Source organism: Ochlerotatus camptorhynchus, unplaced genomic scaffold, assembly GCF_037179485.1.
Source record: "Ochlerotatus camptorhynchus isolate MF236.1 unplaced genomic scaffold, CSIRO-AGI_Acam_v1.1 ptg000626l, whole genome shotgun sequence".
Lineage (NCBI taxonomy): Eukaryota > Metazoa > Arthropoda > Insecta > Diptera > Culicidae > Ochlerotatus > Ochlerotatus camptorhynchus.
The window spans coordinates 1,236,803-1,264,632 of NW_027041105.1; the positions used below are offsets into that span (position 1 = coordinate 1,236,803).

At 40.9% G+C, this 27,830-nt stretch overlaps 1 protein-coding gene across 1 annotated transcript in view; it reads left to right on the plus strand.

Annotated features, from left to right (window-relative positions):
* The window catches only part of zfh1 (Zn finger homeodomain 1), a 123,204-nt gene extending 101,800 nt beyond the window's left edge, over positions 1-21,404 (plus strand). The window contains exons 4-5 of the mRNA XM_065237492.1: positions 4,951-7,318; positions 17,899-21,404. Of these exons, the coding sequence (XP_065093564.1) occupies positions 4,951-7,318; positions 17,899-18,098 (2,568 nt within the window). The 3' untranslated portion in view covers positions 18,099-21,404. The remainder of the gene's footprint in view (positions 1-4,950; positions 7,319-17,898) is intronic.
* The last annotated feature ends 6,426 nt before the right edge of the window (positions 21,405-27,830 follow it).

Here is a 27,830-nt window from a genome sequence, read left to right on the forward strand (position 1 = left end):
AGCGCTTCAACCCAGGGGAGATGAATTGCGTTCGTTTTGAATATCTTCGCTGTGAAGAACGAGCGAAACGAACAAATTAGTTCATTATACTTCAACGAATACGCGTTTGTTGATATTTACCACTAATTGATTATCAAACCCAAAATTGTCAAAATCAGAAGCGATTCTCAAAAATGATTATTTTGAATATTGTCGATACCAGAGCCTTAAACCTCGATATTATCATCAATTCAGCATGAGGCAATAAGTTTCCATCAATCTGTGTATAAAAACCAGTACAACACGTTCTACAGCGCTGTATTTGTGTAATATGAAAATAATCATTTTGAATTTGATTCTCAAAATCATCTCCACCAAGATGAAGATGAACATTGATATTGACAACAACACAAGCGATAGTAAACTTCCAGCCACGAGTGAACAAAAACAAATGCTGACTTCGATACTCAGAGGTTGCCTTGATCAAGAGAATGTGTTCATATGTCAAAATTCAAATTCATGCAGGTAGTTGATCTATCTGTTAAGGTTGTCTTTATTTTCAGCTAAGTTGAGTGTAGAAGGAATTATTTGTATCAGCACTGGTAACAATGATTAATTATTTGAAGTTGTGATCTGAATTTGGACTCTGGAAGTCAGTGGATGGTTATGTAGAAGCCGTAAATCCGTATAACGTGCATGACAGTTTATCTCTCAAGAATCTTGGCACTTTAGCAAGATGTCGTCTACCTGAGAAAAAAACTTGGATAATCATGGAATATCAGGGAATCAATTTTTGGACCTGGAAAATCAGGAAATCTCGGGTAATTTAATTAAAATTGTGGGAAATATTTCGTAATCACAGTATTACTGACTTTGCTAGTTTCAAATAACTTAATTACTGGGTTTAGTTTGAGGATGGTTGTTTATTTCGAATTTTGAATATTGTTACGAACGTTTGGTTGTATTTTTGCAAGTAGACCAAAAATTACTCAAATAAAAGCGTATTTTGGGCCCGATATAAATTCAGCTTGCACTGTTGGCACACTCCTGAGTTGAAATTAGATCCTGAGGGTAGCACTAGTACATATCTGAGAAAATTAATAGCTGATGAAGTTGTCCAAAACCGGGGAGGCACTGCACCTGGATTTTTTTTATAATTGCTGTAAAATCAGAGAATTTGATTTTCTTCATTGAGTCGACGTCCTGTCTAGAATCAGTTCCTCGATTTAACCACCTTAAGATTCTAGAAAAAAGCTACGCTCCTCCAACTAAACAAGCACGGGCAGGACAGTAAATCGTAGTAGCTACGGAGCGTTTTTCAAAGGTTTGTTTCATCGCAAACATCCCTGTAACATCGCTGATATCTGGTGATGCTTGTTATAACAAACTTTACCGTAAATAATAGACAACAGCTAATATGAAATACCTACCTCATAATAGGAAAAATCTCGGGTTAGTCAATTTGTTAGCACCCCTGTGGCGGCGGGTCGAAACAAGATAAACGCCCAGTGAGAAGTTCAATTTCATGTTCCGCTTTCGGCGGCTGATTAATCAAAACTTACTTTGTCGAGCTCGTTTGTTTGGTCGCACCACTTTGGGTTGACGACCGCTGCTGCAGAGATCTTTTTCCGAAACATAATCGTGCAGCACTTTTCACGGCTTTGAGAGATACCGTGGCGCCCATGTGCGGCAGCGGCCTAGGTGCGTATACACGTCAAACACCAGCAGCGCGGTGTCACATGTGGTGCCCCCTCAACCGGTATCTATCGGCTCACGAAAATCCCTCTTACTGGGGCTGTGATGTTCTGTTTATAATTAAAAGTGGAAATAATTAGCGTTAGGTGTGAAGTGAAAAAAGAGCATCGGTACGACAGTGGGGTGCACTGCTTCGAAAGGAGGAGGACGGTAAAATATATGGCTTTCGGATGACGGCCAGCGAGGAGATTAGAGAGTGATGTGAGAGCGAAAGTGCCGAGCAGGTGGCGAAATGCGCTGGATTATAAATTGGAGATAAATGCTGGGTGCTAGGTTTTCCCGGAGGTATACAAAGAGCGTCTCTAGCCGAGCGCGCATATGCTAGATGACGAAGATGACAGGTGGTAAAATGGCGCCCGGTACGCGCGCGACTTCTATGTGACAGCACAAAATTAGCGGTGGGATTTTAAGCAATTCGTGAATGAATTAGCTCTGTCTTTACGTAAACTGATGACCGCGCAAGCTACGTGGGTGGCGTTCGTTCGGAGAATTCGAGCGCTTATTTTGATTCGGATCACCCCTCGGGTACAATCGAATCAAAACAAAAGGGAATTGTAAGCAGAGCTACGTATTTTTTCCTGTCGCGCAAAGACACTTTCGAACGAAAATATTTTGATCTAGCAAGTCAAGCAGGCTGGCCAAAGAAAGCAACCAAAATAGGTAATCGGGCTTAATCCTTTGTTTGCATTTTTTGCTGGCTGCTCAAGAAGAAATTCTTTCCACACTCGAACGGAAACTAGATGCTAATTATAGCCCTTCAGCATACCGTAGATTTCCACATACCTACGCACAGTCCTCGCACCTATTCAGCATGTTTTCGTTCGGAAATTCGATCACAGAACGGTGTGCATAAGTAAATCAGAAGATGCCTACATGCCCAATTGGTTCGCGGAGATCAACGCCAGACTTGATTATCGCTACTAAGCTTCATTCCGATGCAGTTGGGAAACGTTCGATTTCACCGGTTCGAAACCGACACTCGTCCAAGTGTGTGCTACTTCGATTAGCGCCATTCTGCATGCGGTGGACGCCGCGCGCCGTTTGTCACTCTACCCAACAACGTTCGCATTCTCGGGTGCTGCCGTAGTGTACCTAGTCCTAAATTTACATGGTGATGGATTGAATTAAATCGTGAGATTGAAATTTGTTACTTTTTATTGGTCCACATTTTTCTGTCGCACCTCTCGCCGCGGATAGACGCGCAGAGATTAGGCTAAAAATATTCGCTTCAAGTATGTTTGTGTACGCCAAGGTGTAGGACTGTTTGGTTCCAATTTGAGGAAAAGTTTCACTCGGCTCTTGAGACTGCTTTACGACGTACGTGTAGGCCTCAATGTTTGGCTCAATTAATTTTCATCGTTTTGAGCAAAACAAACATACCTACTACGTCGTATTTTCAAATTGCTTTTGGATGACGAAGGAATTAAATTTGCTGGGGGAGCTTTTGATAACACACCACAACATTCAATCATCAACTGAGCACATAACATGCTTAGCTTTATGAAACTTTGTAGCTATAATTTTAAGGACGACCCACCAATATTGAAGACAGATGATGAAAGGCCACAATGATCCAAAAACGCTTAAGTGGCGCAAAAACGCAAAATCAAACAACCTACCGATGACAAGTGCCTTTCTCGTATATAAACAACAACAAAATTGTTTGTTGCGATCCTCTTAAATTAAGTTTTGATTCTCCCCGGAATTCATTCGAGTTTCTTCTAAAAATTTCGTTGAGACTCAACGATTCTCCGAAAAAACTGCATTCCTATGGGTCAAAAGCTATACGAAATCGTAATCTGTGACACAAGTAACAGTGTTGGGTTTATCATTAGCTTATAGACTTCACTTTTGTAGAACCTCGATAAAACTTGTGATGATATTTGGGGTATTTTTTATCATATTTGGCTGTTTCAATCAATCCAGGAAAACTATGTTAGACAACCAAAAAAAAAACAGTGACCCTGCAACTGTGTTAGTGTTGTTTTAAAAATAGTTTCCGCGTATTTCTCGTAGTTCAAAATTTTCGATTTTGATAAATGACTAATTTCTCGCGATCAGCACAAAACGCTATTAGTCTTATGTGTTACTAGAGTTAAGCAACTGCAACACATCTGTTCCAAAGGACATAGCACACAAAGAAAAGGTGCTTGCCCGGTGCCAAGAACCGTGTGCGCGGTATTCTTCATGCATCATGGCCTTTTTTATTTTTAAATCTCTCTTCCCTTTGAAGAGCGGATTGTGGTATCCGCTTAAGTAAAGCGACGTATGTACATCTGCGTTGTCTCGATGCTGGAGTACATTCTTACCTCACAGGTTTTTTTCCACACACACACACACACACATGCACTCAAACACTCCATCATGGTATGCACGATTGACGGTTCGTTTTTTTTTTTTTTCGTTGGTACATTTCACCACTCGAGTCTTCGCACGGGAAGATAAAAATATATCGGCTAAATCCTGACTGCCGTCTGGCCAACCCGTTCCGCTGCGGATCGCCTCTCCTCTCGATCGGGTGTCAATAAAAGCACCAGCTTGTTTAATTTACACCATAAAAATCGAACGTGTAAAAACAAAAATATTTTGATTGCAAACGGAAATTACTGGCGCATTGCCGCGTTGCGGTAGTTTGAACACAGATATTCGTTAAAAAATATTCCGTTTTTTTTTGCTCCTGCTTTTTTATTATACGAATTTTATTACATTTTCCCGTCCATTTGATCATCGGCTTCCAGCGCACTAGCGTTCAATGCTGGCCCATCCATCTGCGTACGTGTGTGCATACGAGCGCATTTCACGCGTGATTGAAAGCTGGTCCAAAATGGTGCGTATCGTGTGCTTCATATAAAATTCCCATCATAAATCGATCAATCAGTTCGAAGCGCGTAGATTTTTGCTCCACTTTAAGCGTGCTGAACCACCCGCCCTCCACCCGTTCGTTCATATTTTTTTTTCCACTCGACCCGTTTGCACCTATCAGACTCTTTCAAAACAAATCGCTTTTTTATAAATAAATCGAACTCAATTCCACGCCACATTCTGATACAACGCGTCGCGGAGTAATTTCCTCCGTGTTCCTAATCAGCACCGTAGCTAGGAATCGGTTCACGTTTTTATGCGTATTGTATACTCTAGTACTACCATTTCCAGCTTTTTACGCCGATTATCAGTTGACTAATCCAATGCTTCCACTATCTCTCGGTTTCATTACAGAGCTGCAAGGTATGCCACAAGCAGTTTGCCAACGTGTACCGTCTCCAGCGTCACATGATCTCCCACGACGAATCGACGCTGCTGCGTAAATTCAAATGTACCGACTGTGATAAGGCGTTCAAATTCAAGCATCACCTGAAGGAACACGTGCGCATACATTCGGGTGAGAAACCATTCGGCTGCACCAACTGCGGCAAACGGTTCTCCCATTCCGGTTCCTACTCGAGCCACATGACGTCGAAGAAATGTATTAGCATGGGGCTGAAACTGAACAACAACAATGCTACCGTGGCGAACAATAATAACAGCCCTCCGGGAAGTGGAAAATCTGACAAAACTGGTCGACGATCGGGATCCTATCTTCCCGGAGGTAGCCCGGCAGCGGCAGGACTATCCAATGGACAGCTGCCCAACGGTCAAAATGTTAGCAACGGCTCCAACTCCAATGCATTTTTTCCCATGCTGCATCCGCCAAACTACGAAACGGCTGCCCTGCTGGCCTCGTTCAATCACTTCTATCCCATTTCCGCTCTGAATCCGAGCAGTGCCGCCTTCAGTCCTTACAGTATACAGCGTTTGCTTGAATTGTCGGCAGCTGCTGGCTCAGCTCCCGGTGCAGAATCAATGGAGTCACTGATTCTCAAAACTCAACAGCAATTCAATGCCACTCTCAAGTCGGACATGGGCAGAAGATCCAAATCACCGAGCGTCCATTCCGATGCGGAAGACATGATCGAAGAGGTCGCAGAAGAGGAGGAACCGAAACTCGTGATGGACGTCGACGATGAAGACGACGTTCAGGAAGATGATGAAGATTCCGACAAGAAAGACATCAAAGTGGACGAAGATGACGAGGAAGAGGAGCAGAAGTTTCCAATCGAGCGGCGTTCCACCCAGCCTTCACCGGTTGTCGTCGAACATCATCATTCTGCGAGGGCTGAGGTCTCATCGGAGAATGATTACCGTAATATTTTCGATGATGTAAAACAGAAAATACTCGATGCAGCTCATCGTATGTCCGTCGGAGAACAGGTAGCACATAGACAATCGACACCGGTAAATGCGAGTGGTGGTGAGCAGATTAAAACGGAACGACCGGAATCGATGTCATCCCCGGAACTTAATATCGATATTGATCATCGCAGCCCTAGTCCTGTGCAGGTATCCTCTCCTGTACCACAAATCAAACAGGAGTACAAGGACGACGAGGAATCGGATAAAATGGAAGATAAGTCTTCCATCCTCCAGTGTCAACAGTGCCAAGCTACCTTCAACCATCAGGCGGAATTGATTCAGCACGAACAGGTATTGTGTCAATCTCTGCTGTTCCAGAAACAGATGGCAGCCGCAGCTGCTGCTGCAGCAGCTGCAAACAACTACTTGCCACTGAACAGTGGCAGCGAAGATGACATGGATTTCGATGGTTCCAAAATATCTTCGGAGCGTAGTGGGAAAGTTCGTGTACGAACCGCTATCTCCGAAGAACAACAGAACGAACTCAAAAAGTATTACGCCATGAACAATAAGCCAAATCGGGAAGAATTCCAGATGATTGCCAAGCGCGTTGGCATGGAGGCTCGGGTTGTGCAAGTGTGGTTCCAGAACAACCGATCGCGAGAAAGAAAAATGGGAAACCTTCCCATCACTCGCGGCCCAATACCAACTGAAAGCACCGGACCTGTGCTGTTCCCAACGGACGCTCCTGCAGCCATTCACTCTTCGGAAACCGACCAACCGCTAGACCTGTCTGTCAAGAAAACTGACTCCATCCCCTCCAGCTCACCACGGTACGGAACGGCTCCTCTCACGCAACCGGAAACTTCTACCTTGCTGGACGAAGCTATGAATCTCAGTGTAAAGTCATCTCGTAGTTCCACGCCCTTCAAGGGATTCTATCCGTACAATCAATTCTCCACCGACATGATGATCCGTCAAACACCCTCTCCGAACGAAGCCGCATCCCACCCACGCCAACAACAGATACGCCCTCCAGTCGTCACTGGCTATCCACCGTTGGCTCCAGCAGCGACCGGTTTCGTTGGTATGGATCGTCTTCTGCAGCAGTTTTCTCCGGAACTGGCACGGCCACCACACCGAGCGGATAGCCTGAGTCCCGGAGCGGAAAAACGGGCGTGGCGTGATTTGGAACAGTACGAAGCCGCCGTTAAACTGCACAGTCAATCACCGTACGACGAACAAAAACTGCTACACATGCAATCAATGCTGAACGTTCCCAAACGGGTGCTCTACTCGACGGCCAACACCGGCAAGGAGCAACCGGACGCCGAAGGCCAGTACGTGTGCGATCAGTGCGATAAGGCCTTCAACAAGCACAGCTCGCTCCAGCGGCACAAGTACGAACATTCAGGTAAGTGGAATATTTCACTTTTACAACTCATTCACTCGAGCCGCTGATAGCTTCGTAGAAAAATTGGAGCACGGCCTCCGTGGCTATTTAGCGCGATAAGGGTTGACCCGGCAGAAGCGCGTTGTGCGATGCTGTTTTCGCTAACGTGTCAGACGTCATTCTCTTGCTAACGTGGGGTTAGTAAACAAGCGTCGGTTCATGAGAAAATCCACCCCAAATAGCGAACAAATAAACGAATTTCTAGCTTTACCTCTTAGAATTCCACGAAACTTCGCATAATTGTTGGCAGCCTCTATGGATCAAGTTTCCCTGATAAAAATGTACCATAAACGAATGATAACCCAAATGATTTAACTATTCCACAAAAGGTTTGGAATATACCCAGAACACGTCGTTAAGGAAAATAACCATAACAATTTGTATTAGGGTTGTGCTGGAGTTCGACCATTTTGAATCCTTCCGCCTTATTTTCCGATATCGCGTTTTCGATATTTCTCAATAAATCATAGCACGAAATGCTCATTTAAACGAAATGACGTCTAAAAAAATATGCAAAATGCTTACTAAAAGTTGACGCTCTACGATTTTGGTCAATTTTAAAGTGTCGAACATCAGAAAAGATATAATTTTTTATATGCTTTCAAATAAGCATAAGATTAAAAATATGAATTCGACAGTGAGCTTGCATAAGGGCGTAAACGCTATGATCGATTCTCTTCGTCGATTTTCTCTTTGCATTACTACAGCTAAGCGGAAAAAAATAATCTAGAATTGGTAAATGCAGAGTTGTAACAGGTTGGCGTTTACGCCCTTCTGCATGCTCACTGTCGAATTAAGCACCTTTTTTTGCTATTGTAGTTTTCAACAGGTTTTGCATTTTTTAACAAAAAATGTGATTTATTTTTTCAGTGTATATTTTTTTTCTGACAACGCAATCCAGTCAGATTTCATTTCGATTTGATGAGCCGTTTTCGGGCTATGATGTATTGAAAAATCTCGTAAACGCCATTTTGGAAAGTTAGGCGAGAGACAAAATGGCATAATCCCAGCACAAACTTGTTTCATTGCCCCTAGCGAACAATTATGCGAAGTTCTGAATTTAACTGATGATGTTAAACATACATGCATGTAAACTAGCAACTTGTAAGAAATGTTGCAACAAAGATGGAAAATTTTTCCCTATCTGATAGTAGCGTTAGCATGCGTGTACGAGCGAGCTACCAGTTATGACAAATTGACGATCAAATGCATTGTTTGCAAAAGCTGATACGTCCCATCGAAAAATTAATCGAGATTTCATGAAATGTCTCATAACTTTACACGATCTAAAATGTAAACTTGTATGACAAATGACGCTCCATTTATGGGCATCATAGTAACAGAAATTTACACAACTTGTTCGAACTGTGAGGGTAAAGTAAAATCGATTCGTCAGTTGGCGTGGATTTGCTCCACTGTGGTCGCATTGGCAGATAGTTGTTTTGAGGAATCTTAGTTCAATCTACGATCCAATGATTCATGACTTCTATCCGGTAAACTAGATTTACATGGTTATTTTTGGAGCAGGTTTTATTGGTTTGTAACAAACAAGCGATACGTGTGTTGTTTACAGCAAGACACTAATTCGCACTAACTTGCTCGTGATTAGACTACGTTGCATTTTTGTTTTCTGATCTTCTGCGTGTGTTGATGATGAGCACCGTTGTTGACACTTGCTTACCAATTACGCCCATTTAACAAATGAAAATAGTTTTGCCTTCATATAAAACATGACAATAATATACTACGTACAATACAAATAAATTAATCTAGAACTTAAAATAAACATGAACATCAAGACAAGAAAACTGAGCAAGTGGGGATTTTTTTATTAGTAACGGGCATAATGGATCAAAACGTCTCAGAATTTAATGAAAGTTTTCCCACAGATACAGTTTATGGTTATATGAACGAAAACAAATTCAAAACATTTCGGGTTGTTAGGAAAATCAGGAAAACCCGTTGCCAGGGTCAGTGTTGGCAAAATCAGAAATCAATTGATATTTTGCCGCTCTTATGCGCTCGCAATATCACGCGTGAGATTGCAACAAAATATCATGCTTGATATTGATTTTACAAGCTCCTTTGATATTGCGAGACTATTCACAATGTGCAAAAATCAGCCTGAGAGTTGACTCGACACAAAAATGATTCCATTGCACATCGTTTTTTTAGAAAGAGAAAACATAGTTTGCTATCTCTTTTTAATCTTCACTGATGGCAGACGCGAAGGGACTGCTGCAAGCCGTTATGGAAGTTTCGGTTGCATTCGGGTGTAAAGCAAAAACTATTAAACTCAATCTCACCACAGTTTGGTGAGATTTGCAGTTGGTGAGTTTTGTTAGCTTGATATTCCTAACTGCGATATCACAGCTTGCAAAATCAACCGCAGTAGTTTGCTTGTTGATTTTTGTCTACGAAAATCAACCGTGATCTTGGGCGTTGGTGAGATTTGTTTTTCCCAATGGAAGGGTAATGAAATTGTTTCTAATGATTTTTTTTTTTGTTTATTTAAGAGGTTTTCATCCTAAAGGCTGGTTCGCCTGTTTCTAGTGATTGTTTTCTTGCTTGAAAACTTTAATTTTTCACTGGTGGTCTCCTACCGTTTTTCAGATATGACCTAAAAACTAACGAAGCAAAGCTATGAAAATTATCGTTTTCTTGTTTATTTAGGGCCATCCATAAATGACGTAGCTAATTTTTGACCAATGTTAGACCCTCCTCCCGCTTCGTAACGTATTTCGCTATACCTAATACATGGCCGACAACAACTTCTGAACCCCCACCCCCCTTTCCCCCTCAAATTTTACGTCCTTTATGCATGTCCCTTTTTATGATTTTCTTAAAATGGCGTGCACAGCGAATTATAACGACCCAAATTTTAGTTTAGTTTACTCATAAATCACATAAAGTGCAGGAACTAAGCGATGAGTAAAATTGGGTCATGTTTTTTCCAGGTTTGTCCAGGATAACATTCCCGAATATAAGAAAAGTGAAGATTGAATTCACTCAGTCCATTGGTACTACTCCTAAACTGAATTCAATTTTCGGCAATTTTCCTGAAATTGTATACCCTTTAGGAGCTCGACAAGGGTACCCGGGTACCCACAAATCTGGAATTCCTGTATAGTGTTCCAGAACTAAGCACTTTCTTGCCACTTTCGCTTCAAGAAACAATTTCTGTTCACTTGAGGCCCAGTTTAAGGTTTGTCCCCGGAACGGCCATTCCAGAGCAGGTTCCCGTAGGGCCTCTAGTGGCCATAGAAGTGTTTGGGAAAAAACCACTACAGCATGGGTATCAAAATTCATGAATTTACAACAGAAGACCGTTTATCATAATTTTGTGGCCATTTGATGGATTGTCCTCGGAACGGCCATTCCGGAGCAGGTTCCCGTAGAGCTGACAGCGGTTTGCTATTATTTGCCACGGATTTTCACTAATACTTTCTCACAAAGCGCAGTAATACCTATTGCGTAATAGGGTAACCATGTCAATGTCAATGGAAGAGAATTTTCCCGATGAAAACTTTGGCGTGAGAAGGTTTGTTTACGAAAAACTTGTAGACCCTTTTCTCGTGTTACTCTTGAAAAATGTTTTATTATTCACCTTTAGCCCGCTTAAGTGTTGGTGAGATTTTGCAGTCAAAAGTCTGTTGCAAGGTTTATGTGTATCCGTGAAATGTTTATATCAGTTTGACGACCCTGTTTGAAGAGCAGTGTTATTTAGTCTTCCCGGGTGACGAAGCTACGCAATCGTGGAAAAATTGAAATTTCCTTCGAAAAGTTTTCTGGAAATGGACAAGCCAGGACCCAGCAGACGCAGGCTCATCGCGGAACAAATTGGTTTACAGCGGTGGATATTTTCCGAACGATTATCACACCGGAAATGCGTTCGATCATTTTGACGGAAACCAACAAAAAAGCATCTAACGTGCTCAGCTGTGGTGACTACCCAAGAGACCACTTTCCGGGGACAATCCGTCGGATGATCACAAAGTTATGATAAACAGTCTGGAAATTCATGAATTACGATACCCATATTGTAGAGGTTCCTTCCCAAACACTTCTATGGCCACTAGAGGGCCTACGAGAGCCTGCTCCGGAATGACCGTTCCGGGGGCAATCCATTGGATGATCACAAAATTATGATAAACAGTAACCTGCTGTAAAGTCATGAATTTTGCTACTCATACTGCAGGGGTTTCTTCCCAAACACTTCTATGGCCACTAGAGGCTCTACGGGAGCCTGCTCCAGAATGGCCATTCTGGAGATAAACCTTAAAATTGGTCTCAAGTGAGATGAAATTGTTTTTTGAAGTAAATTCTGATATTCTGATATCTATTCCTTCGAAATTCGAGCATAACTGGCAAGAAACTGCTTAGTTCTGGAACATTACACCGGAAATCCAGATTCCTGGGAACCAGACGATTCCGGATGGACATTATTGGCAAGGCAGTGGATAAGTTTCTGAATCCAGTGGGGCCAAAAGATTCAAAATCGGTTTAAATTTGCCGCAGTAGCAAGTTTTTCAATTTGTGGGTACCCGGGTACCCTTGTCGAGCTCCTAAAGGTGTTTTTTTTTTGTCGATCAGATAACGATAAATGAGTTATCACACCTGTAAAAATAAAAATCCCCTGATGCCTTAAGATTATGCTTAATTAACTGCTCAGGAAGCAATATTTGTATTAACAGTGTTGCCCACAAAGTAGCTGCATGGTTATGTCATAAGATTACTAATCTTTTAAATAATTCTTAACCACTTCATTTGTCGTTTGAGTTAAAAACGATCTTCAGCAAAGTTGTAGCTAAGAAAATTTACTACAAAAATAGCTATCGAACGGGAGTGTTTTTTTTTCAATCGTTATCATATGCCTTCCCAAGTAACAATTTTGGTTTAATAAGGGTATTGCAGACCATGATTTAGGCTTGTAGAACGCTATAAAACCGCGATAAAACCTGTAATGTTACTTGGGTTCCTTATTAAACTCCCAAAAATCACAAAACCTCATGCCTACCTTGGAATCGGTTCCGGATATTCTGGATTATGTATATGATATCTCTCATAACCATATCAAGCGACATATCAAAGCACATCTATTCGACGAAATATGACCAATGGCACTTAAAACGACAACCATAGAGCCATATAGCCACCGTAGAACCGGTTCCGGATATTCAGGATTATGCTTCTAAATGGTTAAATTTGCTATTTATCTTAACCTTATCAAACGACATGTCAAATCACATCTACTCGACAAAATATGAGCAATAGCTCTAACAATTAAAACAGAGCCTTATGGCCACCGGGATATACTTATGGATGGCTTCACATAGTCAAATCTAGATAGAGCTGGAATTAGGGCGTAACAGCCTTTGTAAACAAAGACTTCTCTTGTTGATTTATCGGAATTCAAGGCACGCCTACACAAACCACCCTATCCATCGGGTAGGAGAAGTCTTCCTCTACTCGATGGTCATGTCGATTTGCCAGGGAGAGCCATGACTTCCGAGAAATCATCGAGAGAAGTCATTGTTTACAAAAGATGTTATGCTCTATTTCTAGCTCTATCTAGAAATGTGTTATCTATCCTTGCCATAAAGGCTGACTAAAAGTTAATTGGTACACACAAAAAGACCTGTAATTCGTGATTCAATAAGTTTAAAACAGTCCACTAATAGTTGCTTTACAGTACTTTTATTAAAACTTCAAAGTTTCAGCATTATATGGTTAAATTTCTCCAGTTCAAACGAAATCTCGAACCTTCCTCTTGATAGAGGCCATCAGCGCCCTCACAGTAGAAACGGACACGGAATCAGCGCATTTCTTCCATGTTGCCCCCATTTGCTGGATGCCCTTGACTGCCCCGGCGCTTCGTCGAAGTCTCTGCTTTGAAATTGCCCAGCAATTTTCGATTGGTCGAAGTTCCGGGCAATTCGGAGGATTCACTAGCTTGGGGACAAAATCGATCTTGTTGGCAGCATACCACTTCAGAACCATTTTGGAGTAGTGGCAGCGACAATACACGCTTTTTCAGGCATTCTTCGATGTAAACTCGTCGAGGATGTGACGAATGGTTCCGTTTTCAGGCCACAACTGCAAATCGCTTGCCAAATCATGACCTTCTTTGCGAAATTGTCGGCAAGCATGAACTTGAATCTTCCCGGCACATCCCCACGTCCAGTCGCGATCTAAAACTTTTGACCAGGATGCTGCTTAAAATCGAGTTTGACGTATGTTTCGTCATCGATCAAAGTGCAACCGTTGTGTTTCGTCAAAACACAGTCGTACAAGAGCTTTGCACGCTTTTTGGCCTCGGAATTCTGCTGCATGAACCGGTTTGGATGTTTACTGGCTTTGTACGACTTGTATCCTTCCATGGCAAGGATGTTCCGCACTGTTTGAAAATTGGCGTTGTGTTGTACCTTCTGGCCACATATCGGATCGAAAGACCGGGGTTGGCATTAACGCACCTCAACACCTTGCTGCGCAGCTGACGATCTCTGATTCCAGTTTATTCGTAGGTCCACTGATTGCTTTCCACACTCAGGGTTTCCTTGTAGGTTTTCAGCACTCGACAAACTGTTGTGTTTGGCATCTTCAGCACTTCCAGGTGTTTGTGCGCAATATTTTTTCTTCTTTCGAGTTCCATTTGACGTTATTTCTGAACGCGATTGTCTACTTTGATCAAACTTGCACCAGTTGTTCTCTATAGAGGTGTAAACAAACCACTGCCAAAGATTTCGACAGATGACATCTACTCAACGAAATATGGCCAATGGCACTCATAACAACAATCATAGAGCCAGTTGGACACCTGAAAGGTGATTTAAGATGTACCGAATATAGGGGAAGTGGCTCTCATGTTGGCCTATGAATCTAAGATTGGGCCCATCGCTAAAAATCTGCTATTTATCAATTTTATCTTCATGAACGCGTCATTGGGACGGTACTAATGGATATTTTTTGTCGTTATAAAAAATTTAGTCGATTGCTGAATTTATGTATGGGCCCAAATTAGGGGCATTTAAGCCGACATTACATCCAATTCCCCTATATGGCATTATATAGCTAAAATGAATACGACACATCTGAAGTCGGTATAAACAGACTTTCGGAAACATAAGTGAAGGTGAATCGACGATTCACTATGGACGGGCGGAAACGAAAGCTGGATTAGAACAAGGCAAGATGTCGCAGCAGAGGCATCAGTCATGGCAGTGGAGCTGCGAGAAGAGTTTCAACAAGAACATCAAGCTAGTCGATTAGAATTGGACCAAGGCCCAGGTCAAAGCCAAACCAAATAGCCAACCAAGATGGAAATATTTTATGTTTTAGGGGGAAGGGAGGTTGGCGAATATCCACAGTCCATACAAAATTGAATAAATTTGTATGGATGATTGTTTATGCAGGGGGAGGTGGGGTTTAAACGCTCTCACAAACTAGTCTTGTGGAATGTTGATAGGACCTAACATCAGATGAATGTTTCCTCTAATCGCGTATCTGAAACTGGCTGATAGAGTGACAGTTGCTTTGGGTCTGTCCATAAACAACGCAGATCGTTTTATAGAGAATTTAGGTACCACCTTCCCCGGTGAATACATTCATTCATACATATTTGCCAGTTTCTGAATAAAGACCATGGATACCAAATATTTGGAATCTTAGATCCAAAAAATAATAAACAACGGATTTGCCTGTAACCAAACGTTTTTTTGGAACATCTGAAGCCGAGGTCCATTTTGTGTAATGATTTTTTATGTGAATGCCATTGACTTAGCTCAATCGGTTAAGCCATAGCTATAAAGCAAGACCATGCTGAAGGTGACTGGGTTCGATTCCCAGTCCTGGTAATGCATTTTTCGGGTTGGGAAAATTGTGGAAGTGCTCAAAGAACGCTAAGTTGAGAACTGTGGTAGAATCCCAGAGAGGACGTAACGCAGCCAAATAAGAAGTGGTGATAAATATTTCGTCGAGTAGATATGGTTTGATGATATATAGTATGATATGATAATGATTAATCATGAATTTGCAGAATGTAAATCCGTTACCTGTACCTGTTTTGAGTGTCATTGGTCATATTTCATGAAGATGTGATTTGATATTTCACTTGTCATAACCATGAAAGATAATCATTTCGACCATATGGAACAACAACCCGGAATATCCAGAGCTATTTTTAAAGTGGCTATGAGAGAGAGTTTGATCATCTGAAATCATGATCCGGAATATCCGGAACCAGTTCTACGGAGGCCTATGGATGTCGTTTTGTGTACCATTGATCATAGTTTGTCGAGCCAATGCAAAAATAAATAAAAAGGGATGAAGCAAAAATTAATATCTGAACATCTCGTATCATTTAATATATTAATAATAAATTTAAAAAATGTGAAGTTTTAGAATCAACAAGGGACGTTTTTGAAAAGGGCTGAATTTTTTGTTTGCTACTTCAATATTTTGTAATTTTGAAGCGGGTTTTTTTTTCCTTGACTTTTTTTCCGTCAATCTTGGTTTCCGTACTGAGTACCAATGCTACCCGACGTCAGGAGGCAGCTCCCACACCTGGACCCACCTATCGACCCATCAACTCATAGACCGGGGACCAATGGCTTTACTTCCCGGAAGGCGTGATCAGAGATTTTATGCCTCGAAAATCCGGTGGCACAAACAATCAATACGAAACTAACGATTTTAAATTGGCTCACTACTTGACTAGCCTTTTGTCCCAAGCAAATCGACTAACGTAACCCATTCTAGTATAAATTCCAGTACTACACTATGTTTGTTTTGATTCGCTATGAAAGTTTGACAGATAAAATGAGGGGTTAGTGGATTTTCCTATGTTTCGAGGGGTGAATCGATTAGCTTGGGACCGAAGATAGTACCAGAGCTGAGCCAAAAAGTTAAGCTCGTTTCTTCGGCACCTTCTGGTCTTAGAGTTACCTCTATGGTGGCACCGCCTGGGATTGAACCCAGGCACTTTTAGAGTGAGAGGTAAACACGCCTACCACTACACCACGGGCGCCGCTTTTGTTAGAATTCCTTAAATTGAGAATTCCGTGAATCAATGAGGCTTCGATACAACTCAAGACATTCCACATTATTCTGCTATCTCCTTATGATTTATATGTTAGGAAATTGGAACATCGCAAATCAATTCTACATAGATTATTGATCATGTCGTGCATTTGAATCGAGGGGGGCGACACTTCTAAATCTCAATTCTAGATGCTCAACATATCTCACACTAGCGAATCAATCTTCGAAAAATTTCTTTCATTTCTCACATCTACTTGCATCGCACATCATCTTTTTGCAAGAAATCTTCAGAATCGTCACCAATCTTCTTTCTATCTACTCAGCGTGCGCGCAGCTAACCACAGTAAAATACAAATTTCCTACATCGTAGATAGAGTTTGAATAGAATATACGCAGTCACCGTTAGGGTTGATTAACCGGTTTTACCGGTATTACCGTGCTATTTTACAATACCGAAAAACCGGTTTTTGTGCGATAAAAAACCGGTATTTTCGGTATTTTTGTTGGATTTGTCCAGCATATTTCATTGTTTTTTTTTACATGTTTACCATAGTGACTGAAATATAAATAAATGAATGTTTGTAATATTGAAAACAAAAAAGAATAATATAATTTATATACATACAATGACAAATGACTTTGTAGAGAGGGTTTAGTATAAGAGAGAATCGGACAGGCTGGTTTTGAGCCAAACGAACTGTCAAAGTTAGAGCCAATCGAGCAGCGCCTACCTTGATTGCATTGGCAGTGTTGCTAGAATTCACCTAGACATAGGTTGCCATGGCAGTTTGTTTTGAATCCGCTCCTCTCTTATACTAGACCCTCCTTCTTTGGAGTATTCTTCAAGACATCGCGGTCTACTTTGATAAAGCATTCGCTTGAAATTCTTCGTCGTTTGATTGATTTGGAAGACAACAGAAAACATGCATAAGACGAGCGAAGAGAGGAGCTGAATTGACTGGTTGATACAGCTGATGTAAAGAACGATGGTTTGACCGTGAAGGAAAAATTTGAAAGACGGTTGCAGCAGTCAAAGTTTGCAGAACTAGTTCAGCGTCAACGTCTGCAAACAGTTTGAAAAAAGTTATTAAACAAGAGTTTGCCTACTGCCTATGCTGAGGGTTTGAAAGGCAAATATATGAAGATGATTTACGATGCCCTTTGTATTGTACATCCTACTTACTTCGTCAGTAAGATCCGTTCTCGTTTGGGAGATAATACGATAAACGCTCTTTACTTTCTTAAATTTTACTTTAACGAACAAGCCTAGCTTTGATGAGTGCATTTCCTACTGAATCGAATCATTTACCAAGAAACATATTTTCTTATAATTATGCAGTTTTTCTATAGTTCCTCCTAATACCGGTTTTACCGGTTTTAGAAATAAACCTCCGGTATTGCCAACCCTAGTCACCGTATCCTTGAGTGAATATTTATTAGTCATAGTAATAGTATACCAGCATCTCCACTAACCTGTGTTCACACTTTTCGCCCACCCACAGGTCAGCGTCCCTACAAGTGCGTCGAGTGTCCAAAGGCCTTCAAACACAAACACCACCTGACGGAGCACAAACGGCTGCACAGCGGCGAGAAACCATTCCAGTGTTGCAAATGTCTCAAACGATTCTCGCACTCGGGTTCCTACAGCCAGCACATGAACCACCGATACTCGTACTGCAAGCCATACAGGGAAGGTAAATAAGATGAGGATCAGGGGCGGGAAGTTCCGTCCCCAGCCGTCGCCGGTGGTTACTCACCAATGACGGCTGCCTCAGCGCTGTCTCACCATCCGCCACAGAACCGACCCGGCAGACGCGGCCGTCGGCCAGGATGTACTAGTTCGCTAGTTTTTCCTGGACCACCGCCACCTCCGCCGCCTCCGCCTCCGCCGCCGCCACCTTCGATGGGAGGACCACCGCCTACTGTGCCATTCCAAACCTCGATACCGCCAGTTTCATACTTTGATCGACGCCTACTTGTGGACAGTTATCTCAACTCGAGCTTCATGGGCTACGGCAGTGGAATCGGTGGAGTACATTAGAAAAGGCAAACAAACAACATTATGTATATAACTGCTCCATCGAAAAGTTGTTCGAACTTTTTCGATAACTTGATTTAGTTAGTGTTGATTATTGGTTAATAAATTCATTCGCGGTATTTTCGGCAACAAACAAGGCAAAACGAATGATCGTACTTAAAAATTGAAAACTTCAAAATCAACAGTGAACTGATCCCAGTTTTATTATATTTTGACGCACATCGCTAGTGACCCAGTCAGTGTCACGGGGCGTTGAGGTGTTAATAGAAGCTGTGCATTTAAAATTTCTTATCGATCCTCGAGAGACCAACCCTATACAGTGTTGATTGTCTCCGGCTATACTCTTCTTATGCCTACATAAGAAAGGTGAAAAAGGTAAAACTCTTAAGCAAGCAACTCGAATCTCATTCCTTCGCTAAGGTTTATTTGTGTAGTGTCTAGAATTTAGCCTGTTACGACTCTCGGATTACTTATTTTTTGCTAACTGATAAGTGATTTAGCGTTTAAGCTGCGTGTCACTGTGTGATGAAAAAAAAACTCACGATGTGCACAACCTGTAAAATACTCACGTGAATTCAGTTGCCATAATGAAGGAAAAAGTGTTGATTTTATGCCAAACATGAAAACAACTATTGCAAAAAAAAACAAATAAACATCATTCAAGGCTGGGTCTAGCAATTATTCTTTTAATTTTATGTTTTATTTCAAAACCTATGGAAATACTCTAGATAAAGAAAAGAAATCAGAAAAAAAATATATACGCATTTTTGGACCACACGGTGTTAACAAGACAATACAATAAAGTAAAATTTAACCTTTGAAACGAATTGACAACTAATATCTCAAACTTTCTATTATACTACAAAGTACACTTTTCCCCATACTTTTTCTTCCAAACGATAAATATCTATCCTATCTAAAGTAACGGATGAAAACGAATCCCTTTAACTCCTTCCTTAAATACGGATAAAAAAATAATCAACGATCAGAAAATTGTAAAGAAATTACCCAGAACACTAAACGATTCAGACACCAACCGCTTGCATTGATCATCTTCATCACCAAATGGTTTCAGCAACCCCCATCGACGCAGCGGCCTTCGCTGCCAGAATAGGGTTTGAATCAATTGTCCGCTTGCAGCATGTAATGTAAACACGTTTGGATAATTGCTAAAACGTAAACTAATAAGTATATCTGTGTAAATACTTGCAACAACGCCGAGCAACGTTTTGTTTTGAGTAGCAAAATGGAAACTATAGCAAGACTAAGGTTATCTCATTGTAAAATATGTAATATGTTAAGCTGTATTATACATTTATAAGACATATTTGACGTAAGATGCTGGTTGAAGATATGGAAATAGTACATCGAGTTATATTGTAATCTTTTTTACAAAATACAGTCTACAAAGAAATCAATGAACAGTAAAACCGAGCGAACAACGAAACTGTTAATTTAGCAAACGTATTGTCACAGCCCACGGCGCTAACACGCGCGTTGCTGATGACGCAAAACAAGTGTCTTTTGAATTAACATTAACTTGAATTACTATTTTTATTATTACTACTGAATATTATTATTGAGCATTATTTAGTTATTGAATTATGACTTAAGGAACGTAAGTGGAAAATAAGAAAATATTATATTTAATAATAAAGTATTGTTAAATATTTCTACGAATAATCATAAATTCAAGCGTAAAAAATTCAAAACAACAAAACTTAAAAAATAACCATTCCAGTAAAAAAAAAGAAAAGAAAATGAACTAAAGGAAGCTGATTGATGGGAAAGTTCTCGAAAAATACATTCTTTTCCCGAGCGAAAAGTTTCTCACTACTTTAGGCAAATTACAACAACATATAACGAAAACGTGTAACTAACAGACAGAATATAAAAGAAAACAAATTGTAAGGAGTTGATCTTGTTACCAGACAATAATATAAAATTAATAACGAATGGAATGCCACAATGAATTCAAACTCCGACTAGCCAGCGTGTACGTGCCAATAATAGCCAGAACGCGAACCCCCGACACATCGAGCAAAGAGAAACGCTTAACACACGAATGCTTCCCACATTTGCCACGTGAGGGCAGTCGCACATGCGCTAGTCGTGCTCTCGATACATTCTCGCGCTAATTTTAGCAAATTTTTGCCTTATTATTGATTTAACTTATATATGCTCAAAATCTATACTGCATAGATCCCTCTCCCTCATTTCATTTCCGCACAAACGGCAAGGTTTCCTAAACAACGAATTTCTCCCAAATTTCAGCGCTCACTTTAATGAATGAATCTTCTTCGATTGCTCTTAATAGGTCATAAGGAAATGTACATTTGATTTCTCTTCGATTAAAGTAACCATCATAAGTTTGTACAAAATGAAATTATAGTTTCATAATTTTCGGTCCCAAAGCTAGCAATCCAAAGAATTTCGTGCTCTTCGTTTAATTTTGATATTTGTTTTCAAAATTTCCTGTACAGATTTATCAAACAGAGCTATAGCGAAAACGGTAGAATCGATGCCAAAAAAAATTATACTTTTCTAGTAGAAATAAGTTAATTAGGCTTCAGTTAGAACGTAAGCATACGATTTTCTTAGTTGCCCGTTGACAATTGTATTAAATTTATACAGAGGTTTATAATTTCTTCCAAAGATTACTTTCTTTCTATTATTAGTGTGCAATTTGTGCCAAAAACGGAACGGAACGATGTTTTCCAAGACAGGATGAAAGATGTTTCTATCAAATGTCCCCTTAGTTTTTACTAACACAAGAAAAATTTGCAACATGGCGAGATATCCAGCAAGGAATCAAAAGCATGCTTGAATGAAAATAACTCGAAAGAAAAGTTACTTGGTGAAGATGTCATTCAGAATTAAGTGAAAAGTGGAAACAAAAAGTATGTCTTTAAGTATATGAAAAATTTAAAATATATTATATATACAAAAATAAAATAATTATGAAAAATTGAGCTAATGGTATTTCAAATGCAGAGATCCGAAAATCAACATCAATGTGTTACTCCGATAATGAAAGGTCAAATGGCAACGGATAAGGTTAAATACCTTTATTTCTTACTTATTTACGCAAATTTCGCCTACAATGTGCAGGCAGTAAAGGATATGGTATTGAGTTCTCTAAGCAATATCTCCCGAACAGCCTGTAAATACATACACTGCAAATAAAATTCACGTAATATTCACCTGAAAAGGTACATAGATATTTTCCATCGTACTTTTCAGGTGAATAGTACGTGTTTTGGAAATGAATTTTTATTTCAAGTGGTTCATATGAAAATTTGGTGATTTTCACGTAAATTTTATCGGACGATCATCGCCCAATTGGCTTCACTCGAAAGTTACGAGATTTTCAACTAAATGTCACTGGATTTTGCAGTAATATTTATGTGAATTTATGGTAGATTTCTTTGGTTACTTTCTTTATTAAATGTATCTTAAATAACTGATTTGATTATCATAGTCTGTTACGCTGCTGCTGTAGTGAAATTTGTAGCACCCCTTTTTCAATAATACTTTCCGAATATGGTCGATTCGGAGTGTGGACGAGGTTTCAATTTATTCAACCCGTACTGGGAGATGTTGAATAGGTGAGGGGGAAAATCGGTCGGGCGCACTTTTACTCACTTTTGAGCAGACGACGTTCTTACGCAGAGTGAATCAAAGACACTCTGTGATATTTTCAGCCGGGAAGTTTGTTTTTTATTTGTTTTGATAAAAAATGGAAATTACCTGCCCCAGATTCATTTAACTGAAGCTAAAGACTTTGCTCCACCATGGCAGGCATTTTTTCTAAGTCCCGGATTTGGCTGACTGAGTGGCTTTTACTCAGTTTGACATTTCTCGTTTACTAAGATTTTGACAACCTAATGCATCAGACGCAATTGAGTACGATCGACTCACCCGGTGAATAAGCTGAAGTAAGTGTGCAGGCAAGCGACAACTGGAATAGATCGGCCGTACTTCCGTACCCGGGACGGGACTTGACAATCAAGCTTCTCACTCTGCTTAATGTTTTTGAAAAATGCCCTTCGGAAAATTGTGCGTGGTGTTTGACGGAGTTGACCTAAGAGAAGAGGTGACAATACGGCGGCGAAAAAGAACCACTTTTCTGTCAAACGTGAACCAGCTACTGATTGGCCGATTTCATGTGCGTAAGATAGAGATAGAGATAGATAAAGATAGAGATAGAGATAGAAATAAAAGAGGAAGAAGCCAATTGTCACCTCTTCCTCTTAGGAGTTGACCAATGATGCCAAGAATGTTAAATATGTTTTTTTTTTCTATTTTAATTTGGATTTTATTCGGAGTTTCTACCGCAGTTTAGCAGCTTGTACATCATTTTTGCTCAACGCAATAAAAACAACCATAAACAAACAACAATATCCATCGCTTAAAACACACAGTGCACTCAATTTCAACTTTCATTGACGTTGACAGTGACGTAAACATTGATTCCGGCATCACTGCCAGCCAGATTGATGCGATCCCTCCAGGCCAATAACAAGGTCTATACCAACAGCAGCGTTTGACAGTAGGCAGCATGTCCCGGGCCCAAATCGTTTATTTTGCTATGCTGGGCCCGCTGTCACGGTATAACATGTTGACTACGCGTCTGCCACTGGGCTGGATCCCTCTGTCCTTTTTGTTCCACGATTGCTACTGTCAAAACGACCAATCAGAAACTGGCTCGGATTTGACAGAAAATTGGCTCGCTACATGATTCCCTAATAAACAAATACACTCAGGTCTTTTTTTACACGGGGGATACGTACCGTGTAAAAAAAACCGTGTAAAAAAAAACTTACGAGATTTTGATTTTTCGCATGCTTAAATGTTTTAAAAAAAAATCGGATTTTGATGCAATTTGTAATTGTTGGATACCAACCTTCTCCATCAACTGTCAATGTATGAAAACGCATGTAACGCCTGCGGGCGAGATCTAGAGGTTTTGTTAATATACGAACCGATCGAGCTGATCACTTTCGTTTCGGTCTTTGCGACAACCAGTAGTGTTTCAGTTTAATGAAAGATTGACCAGTGTATCTCGAGTGAATACTCATCAGTGTCGACGAGGAAAAACGGTTTTTATTAAAAAGGCGACGCAATAGTCATCTCTGGCCAGAAAACCGACAACGTGCTGGACTTTAGTTCGGACCAATTAAAACAGCAACGATTAGAGTCGCCGTTATCTGTACATCCGGTGCAGTTTTATCGCCTCCAAATCAAGTACGCCAACCGGGTTATATCACCTTGGTCCTGTTCCTTTTTCTGCCCACTGCTTCTTAAAACATCGTCTGCCAAAGGGTAGAAGGTCCAGCTGTGTACGGCAAAGGTCGACAGCATCAGCAATCTCGGTAAGCCTATTCCATTTCTTTTTACCTTTTTTTGTGTGAACTTTGTAATAAAGCGCGTACAAAGCTAAATTCCATAGAAAATGGCTCAAACCAATATTTCCCTTACAATAGAACCATACCGTAAGGGTAACTCTTTTGCCGACTGGATTGAACGCCTTGGTTATTTCTTTTTGGTGAACCAGGTGGAGACTTAAATGAAAAAAGCACACCTCATTACGATGAGTGGTCCAACAGTGTTCACTGAACTTAAATTGTTGTTTCCTAATGACGCTTTAACGAACGCGTCATATGACGACATGGTAGCCGGGCTGAAGTCTCGTTTTGATAAAACAGAAACGGATTTGATACAGCGTTATAAATTTAACAACCGTGTTCAGCAACCCGACGAATCGGTTGAGGATTTTATTCTTTCGGTAAAACTGCAGGCAGAGTTCTGCAGATTTTAAAGATTCGGCGATAAGAGATAGAATTGTAGCAGGTGTGCGCGATAGATTACTTCAACAACGTTTATTCAACGAAGAAAAATTGACTCTAGCTTCGGCTGAAAAGATTTGCACAACTTGGGAGATGGCAGGGGCCAATGCTCGGAGGTTGCAAGATGTGGGAAATGCAGTGCAAATAGCTTCAATTCAATCTCCTAATGGCTCAGCGTTAGCAAAATTAGCGGCAGTGTATCGTTTTTCTGATCAAGCAGGTTCCAGTAGGGGACCTGTGAAAAGTAGATTGGGCTTTAATAGACCTTTTAATGGAGCACAACCTGGAAGAGGTACATTTGGAAGGCGTGGGCAGGGAAATAATAGGAACAGCGCTAATTTTAAACCTGTGGAGTGGAGAAGGAACCAAACTCGACCCCATGCTGATTTGGTGTGTGACTTCTGTGGCGTACGAGGTCACATCAAACGTAAATGCTTTAAACTGAGGAACATGAGGCGTGATTCAGTGCATTTCGTTGAGGAGACGGACGAAGAGGAGGTGGGACAATCCAGCGCGGACCTGTGTGAACGACTACAGTATTTGAGGACAGAGGACGACGACAATGACAATTCAGGTACAGCTTGGAAGCGTGGTCACTATGGCACACCGGAATCAGCTACGGATCACTAAAAATAGTGGGGCGTTCTCAAGGCCCAACGTTACGATTTCCATACAACAACATCAACAACCAATGACGATGAATCGGCAAAGACCGAGGATTGAAGATGATCCGAATGGATCGGGAATTCGTGATGGATTGGTAGCTGAGGAGCCAGTCGGGGATCCGGTACCACGAAATCGGAACAGGAAGCGGAAGCAAGAATGGAGCGATATGACCGATGTTGGCGTAAGGCGGTCTAAACGTATTCGGAAGTCAACGAGGGATGATGAATTTTGGTATCCAGAATGATCGAATATATTGATCGGAAGAAGTGAAGGTATGGAGTGAATTCTGTTTTTTGCGTGGTGGTAAATATCACTTTCGAATTAAAAGTTATAAATATTAAATTAGATTTAACATAATACTTTCGAGTATGGTACGAATAGATGAAAATAGATTCAGGTTTTTCTTTGTGAAATATCGATTTAATTTGCTTGTTTACAGTTTGAGCTTTCCAAAGGGGAAGAACTGTTGGATACCAACCTTCTCCATCAACTGTCAATGTATGAAAACGCATGTAACGCCTGCGGGCGAGATCGAGAGCTTTTGTTAATATACGAACCGATCGAGCTGATCACTTTCGTTTCGGTCTTTGCGACAACCAGTAGTGTTTCAGTTTAATGAAAGATTGACCAGTGTATCTCGAGTGAATACTCATCAGTAATTAAAGCATGATATGGTCCATACAGACATATTTTAAAAATTTCTGTATTTACACCAAAAAATGTGATTTTTTTCTAAGTATGCCATTCGATTACCTATAGCTTGAAACGGATAATGTGATTGGAATCAAGTCGATAGGTTGTATCGTTGTCGAGAAATCGTTAAAAACGTACCGTGTAAATCGTGGAAAACCTTGTAAAAATAACCGTACAAAAAAAACCGTGTAAAAAAAGACTTCAGTGTACCATAAGCGAACGATAACCCAAATTATAGAACTTCTCCACAAATGATTTGGATTTGTTCCAATCACGTCGTTAAGAAAAATAACCATACAAATTTTATTAGGGTTGTCAAGTCCCGTCCCAGTTCCCTACGGGAGCTAATGTCTCGTTGAATGCGACCAATCACTGCGAGAAAATTACAGTTTAAGCTGAACATTGCATTAGGTCCTAGGTAACATTGATCGATTATCTTCGTCGACTTTCTCATTGTATCCCCACGACCATGAAAAAACATTCCAAGGGATTTTCAGCACACAGATCGATAAAAGAAGCTTTTATCTAGCATTAATACGACAAACACAACAAAAAAAAGGTTATGTGCTCAAGATATTAACGAAAGAGAAAATCGACGAAGAGAATCGATCAATGTTACTTAGGACCTAATGCGAGGGGGACGACTCTATTTACGATGCAGGAAATATTGTGTTTTGCTGTGGCTAGCTGCGCGTACGCTGAGTAGATAGAAAGAAGATTTATCACGATTTTGAAGATTTCCTGCAAAAAGATGATTCGCGATGCAAGTAGATGCGAGAAATGAAAGAAGATTTTTCGAAGATTTATTCGCTAGTGTGAGATTTTTTGAGCATCTAGAATTGAGATTTAGATGTGTCGCCCCCTGGACCTAATGCATGTTACCGATTCACAGAATCCGCAACAATAAACCGTCATCTATCCGAATTTATATTTACGTTTTGTTTATGAAGTATTCTTGAATTTTGATAATTGTTGAAACTTTTCCTTTTGGACTGGTTCTTGTAAATAATAGAAAACTGCGAGTAAAACATAAATATAAAATCATAAATATGATACCTAGTATTGTTAAAATGAATTCAAAATTAATTCTACTATGGAGCCACCGCCAGAGGTGAAGTGGTATAAAAAACCTTTGTTGGAGTAATGCGGATTAAAGAGGGAATAAAGTCATCACATCAGCACTGGATCCGGGAGTGAAAAGAAGATGATGGGATGGAAGAGAAAAGGAATAGGAGATGGATGGCTTGGATAGGAGTGGATTGGGAAGGCCTCGATCACTCTTGTCAGGACCAGGAAACAATTAAGTCTATATAAAAATTCCTCACAAAAAGTGATTAAAGTTCGGTCGATTTGGTGCAAGTGACGCTCCGAGGAGCTAAATCGTGAGTTATTGGATCGGTTACATAACAAGTAACGCGAATAGAGTGCGAACAGTTCGTCATTAAGTGTCCGCAATTGTGAGGTCTACTATACACCACGCTGTACGGTGTCATAGCAGAAGATCCACCGATACTCACGCGCCCGTTCTGCTGCACACCAAGCCGTTTCCTAGCGTGTAGGCAGATTAACCGTAACCCGACCACCTCCGCTGGGGACCTACCGTTAACGGTCTCAGAGCGGATTCGACCGACTCCACTGTACGTGGAACCCACGTGGTAAAAATACGGACGGCACACATCTCCGCCGTAGCAACTCTGCGGCCGCCGCTGCTGAAAGTACCGCCGCCGTCGCCGCTTGTATCACCCGTCGAAGCCCGCCGGCACTATTCGGCTAACCCTGCGAAAGGTACGTTTCATCACCCATCCATCCTTCCGACTCCCACAACCAACGAGACCCAGCGCTGCAACGGTTATACAGAACGGCTCAAATAAACATTTGAATTTAAATTCTCTCTCTATTGATTAGTATTCCTTTTTTCGAAAGAGCCAGCCTGTTCGGCAGATGAGGGTTTGTAGTCCGTTCGGTGGTTAGTTGTTGATGTGTAAAGTAAGTGATCGGTTGATTCTGAGTCCTCAAGAGGTCGGTGGCCGACCCTGAGAATTAAAAGGTGAGCTAACCCATAAAAGAGGCGGATGAAGCCCACCCCAGACGACCTCCGTGGCTTGACCAGGGGTTAGGGGTTTTTGAACGTAGCCCGTCTGGCTCGTTACTTTCATGCAATGTTTAGCTTGAGCTTTCAAGCCATCCA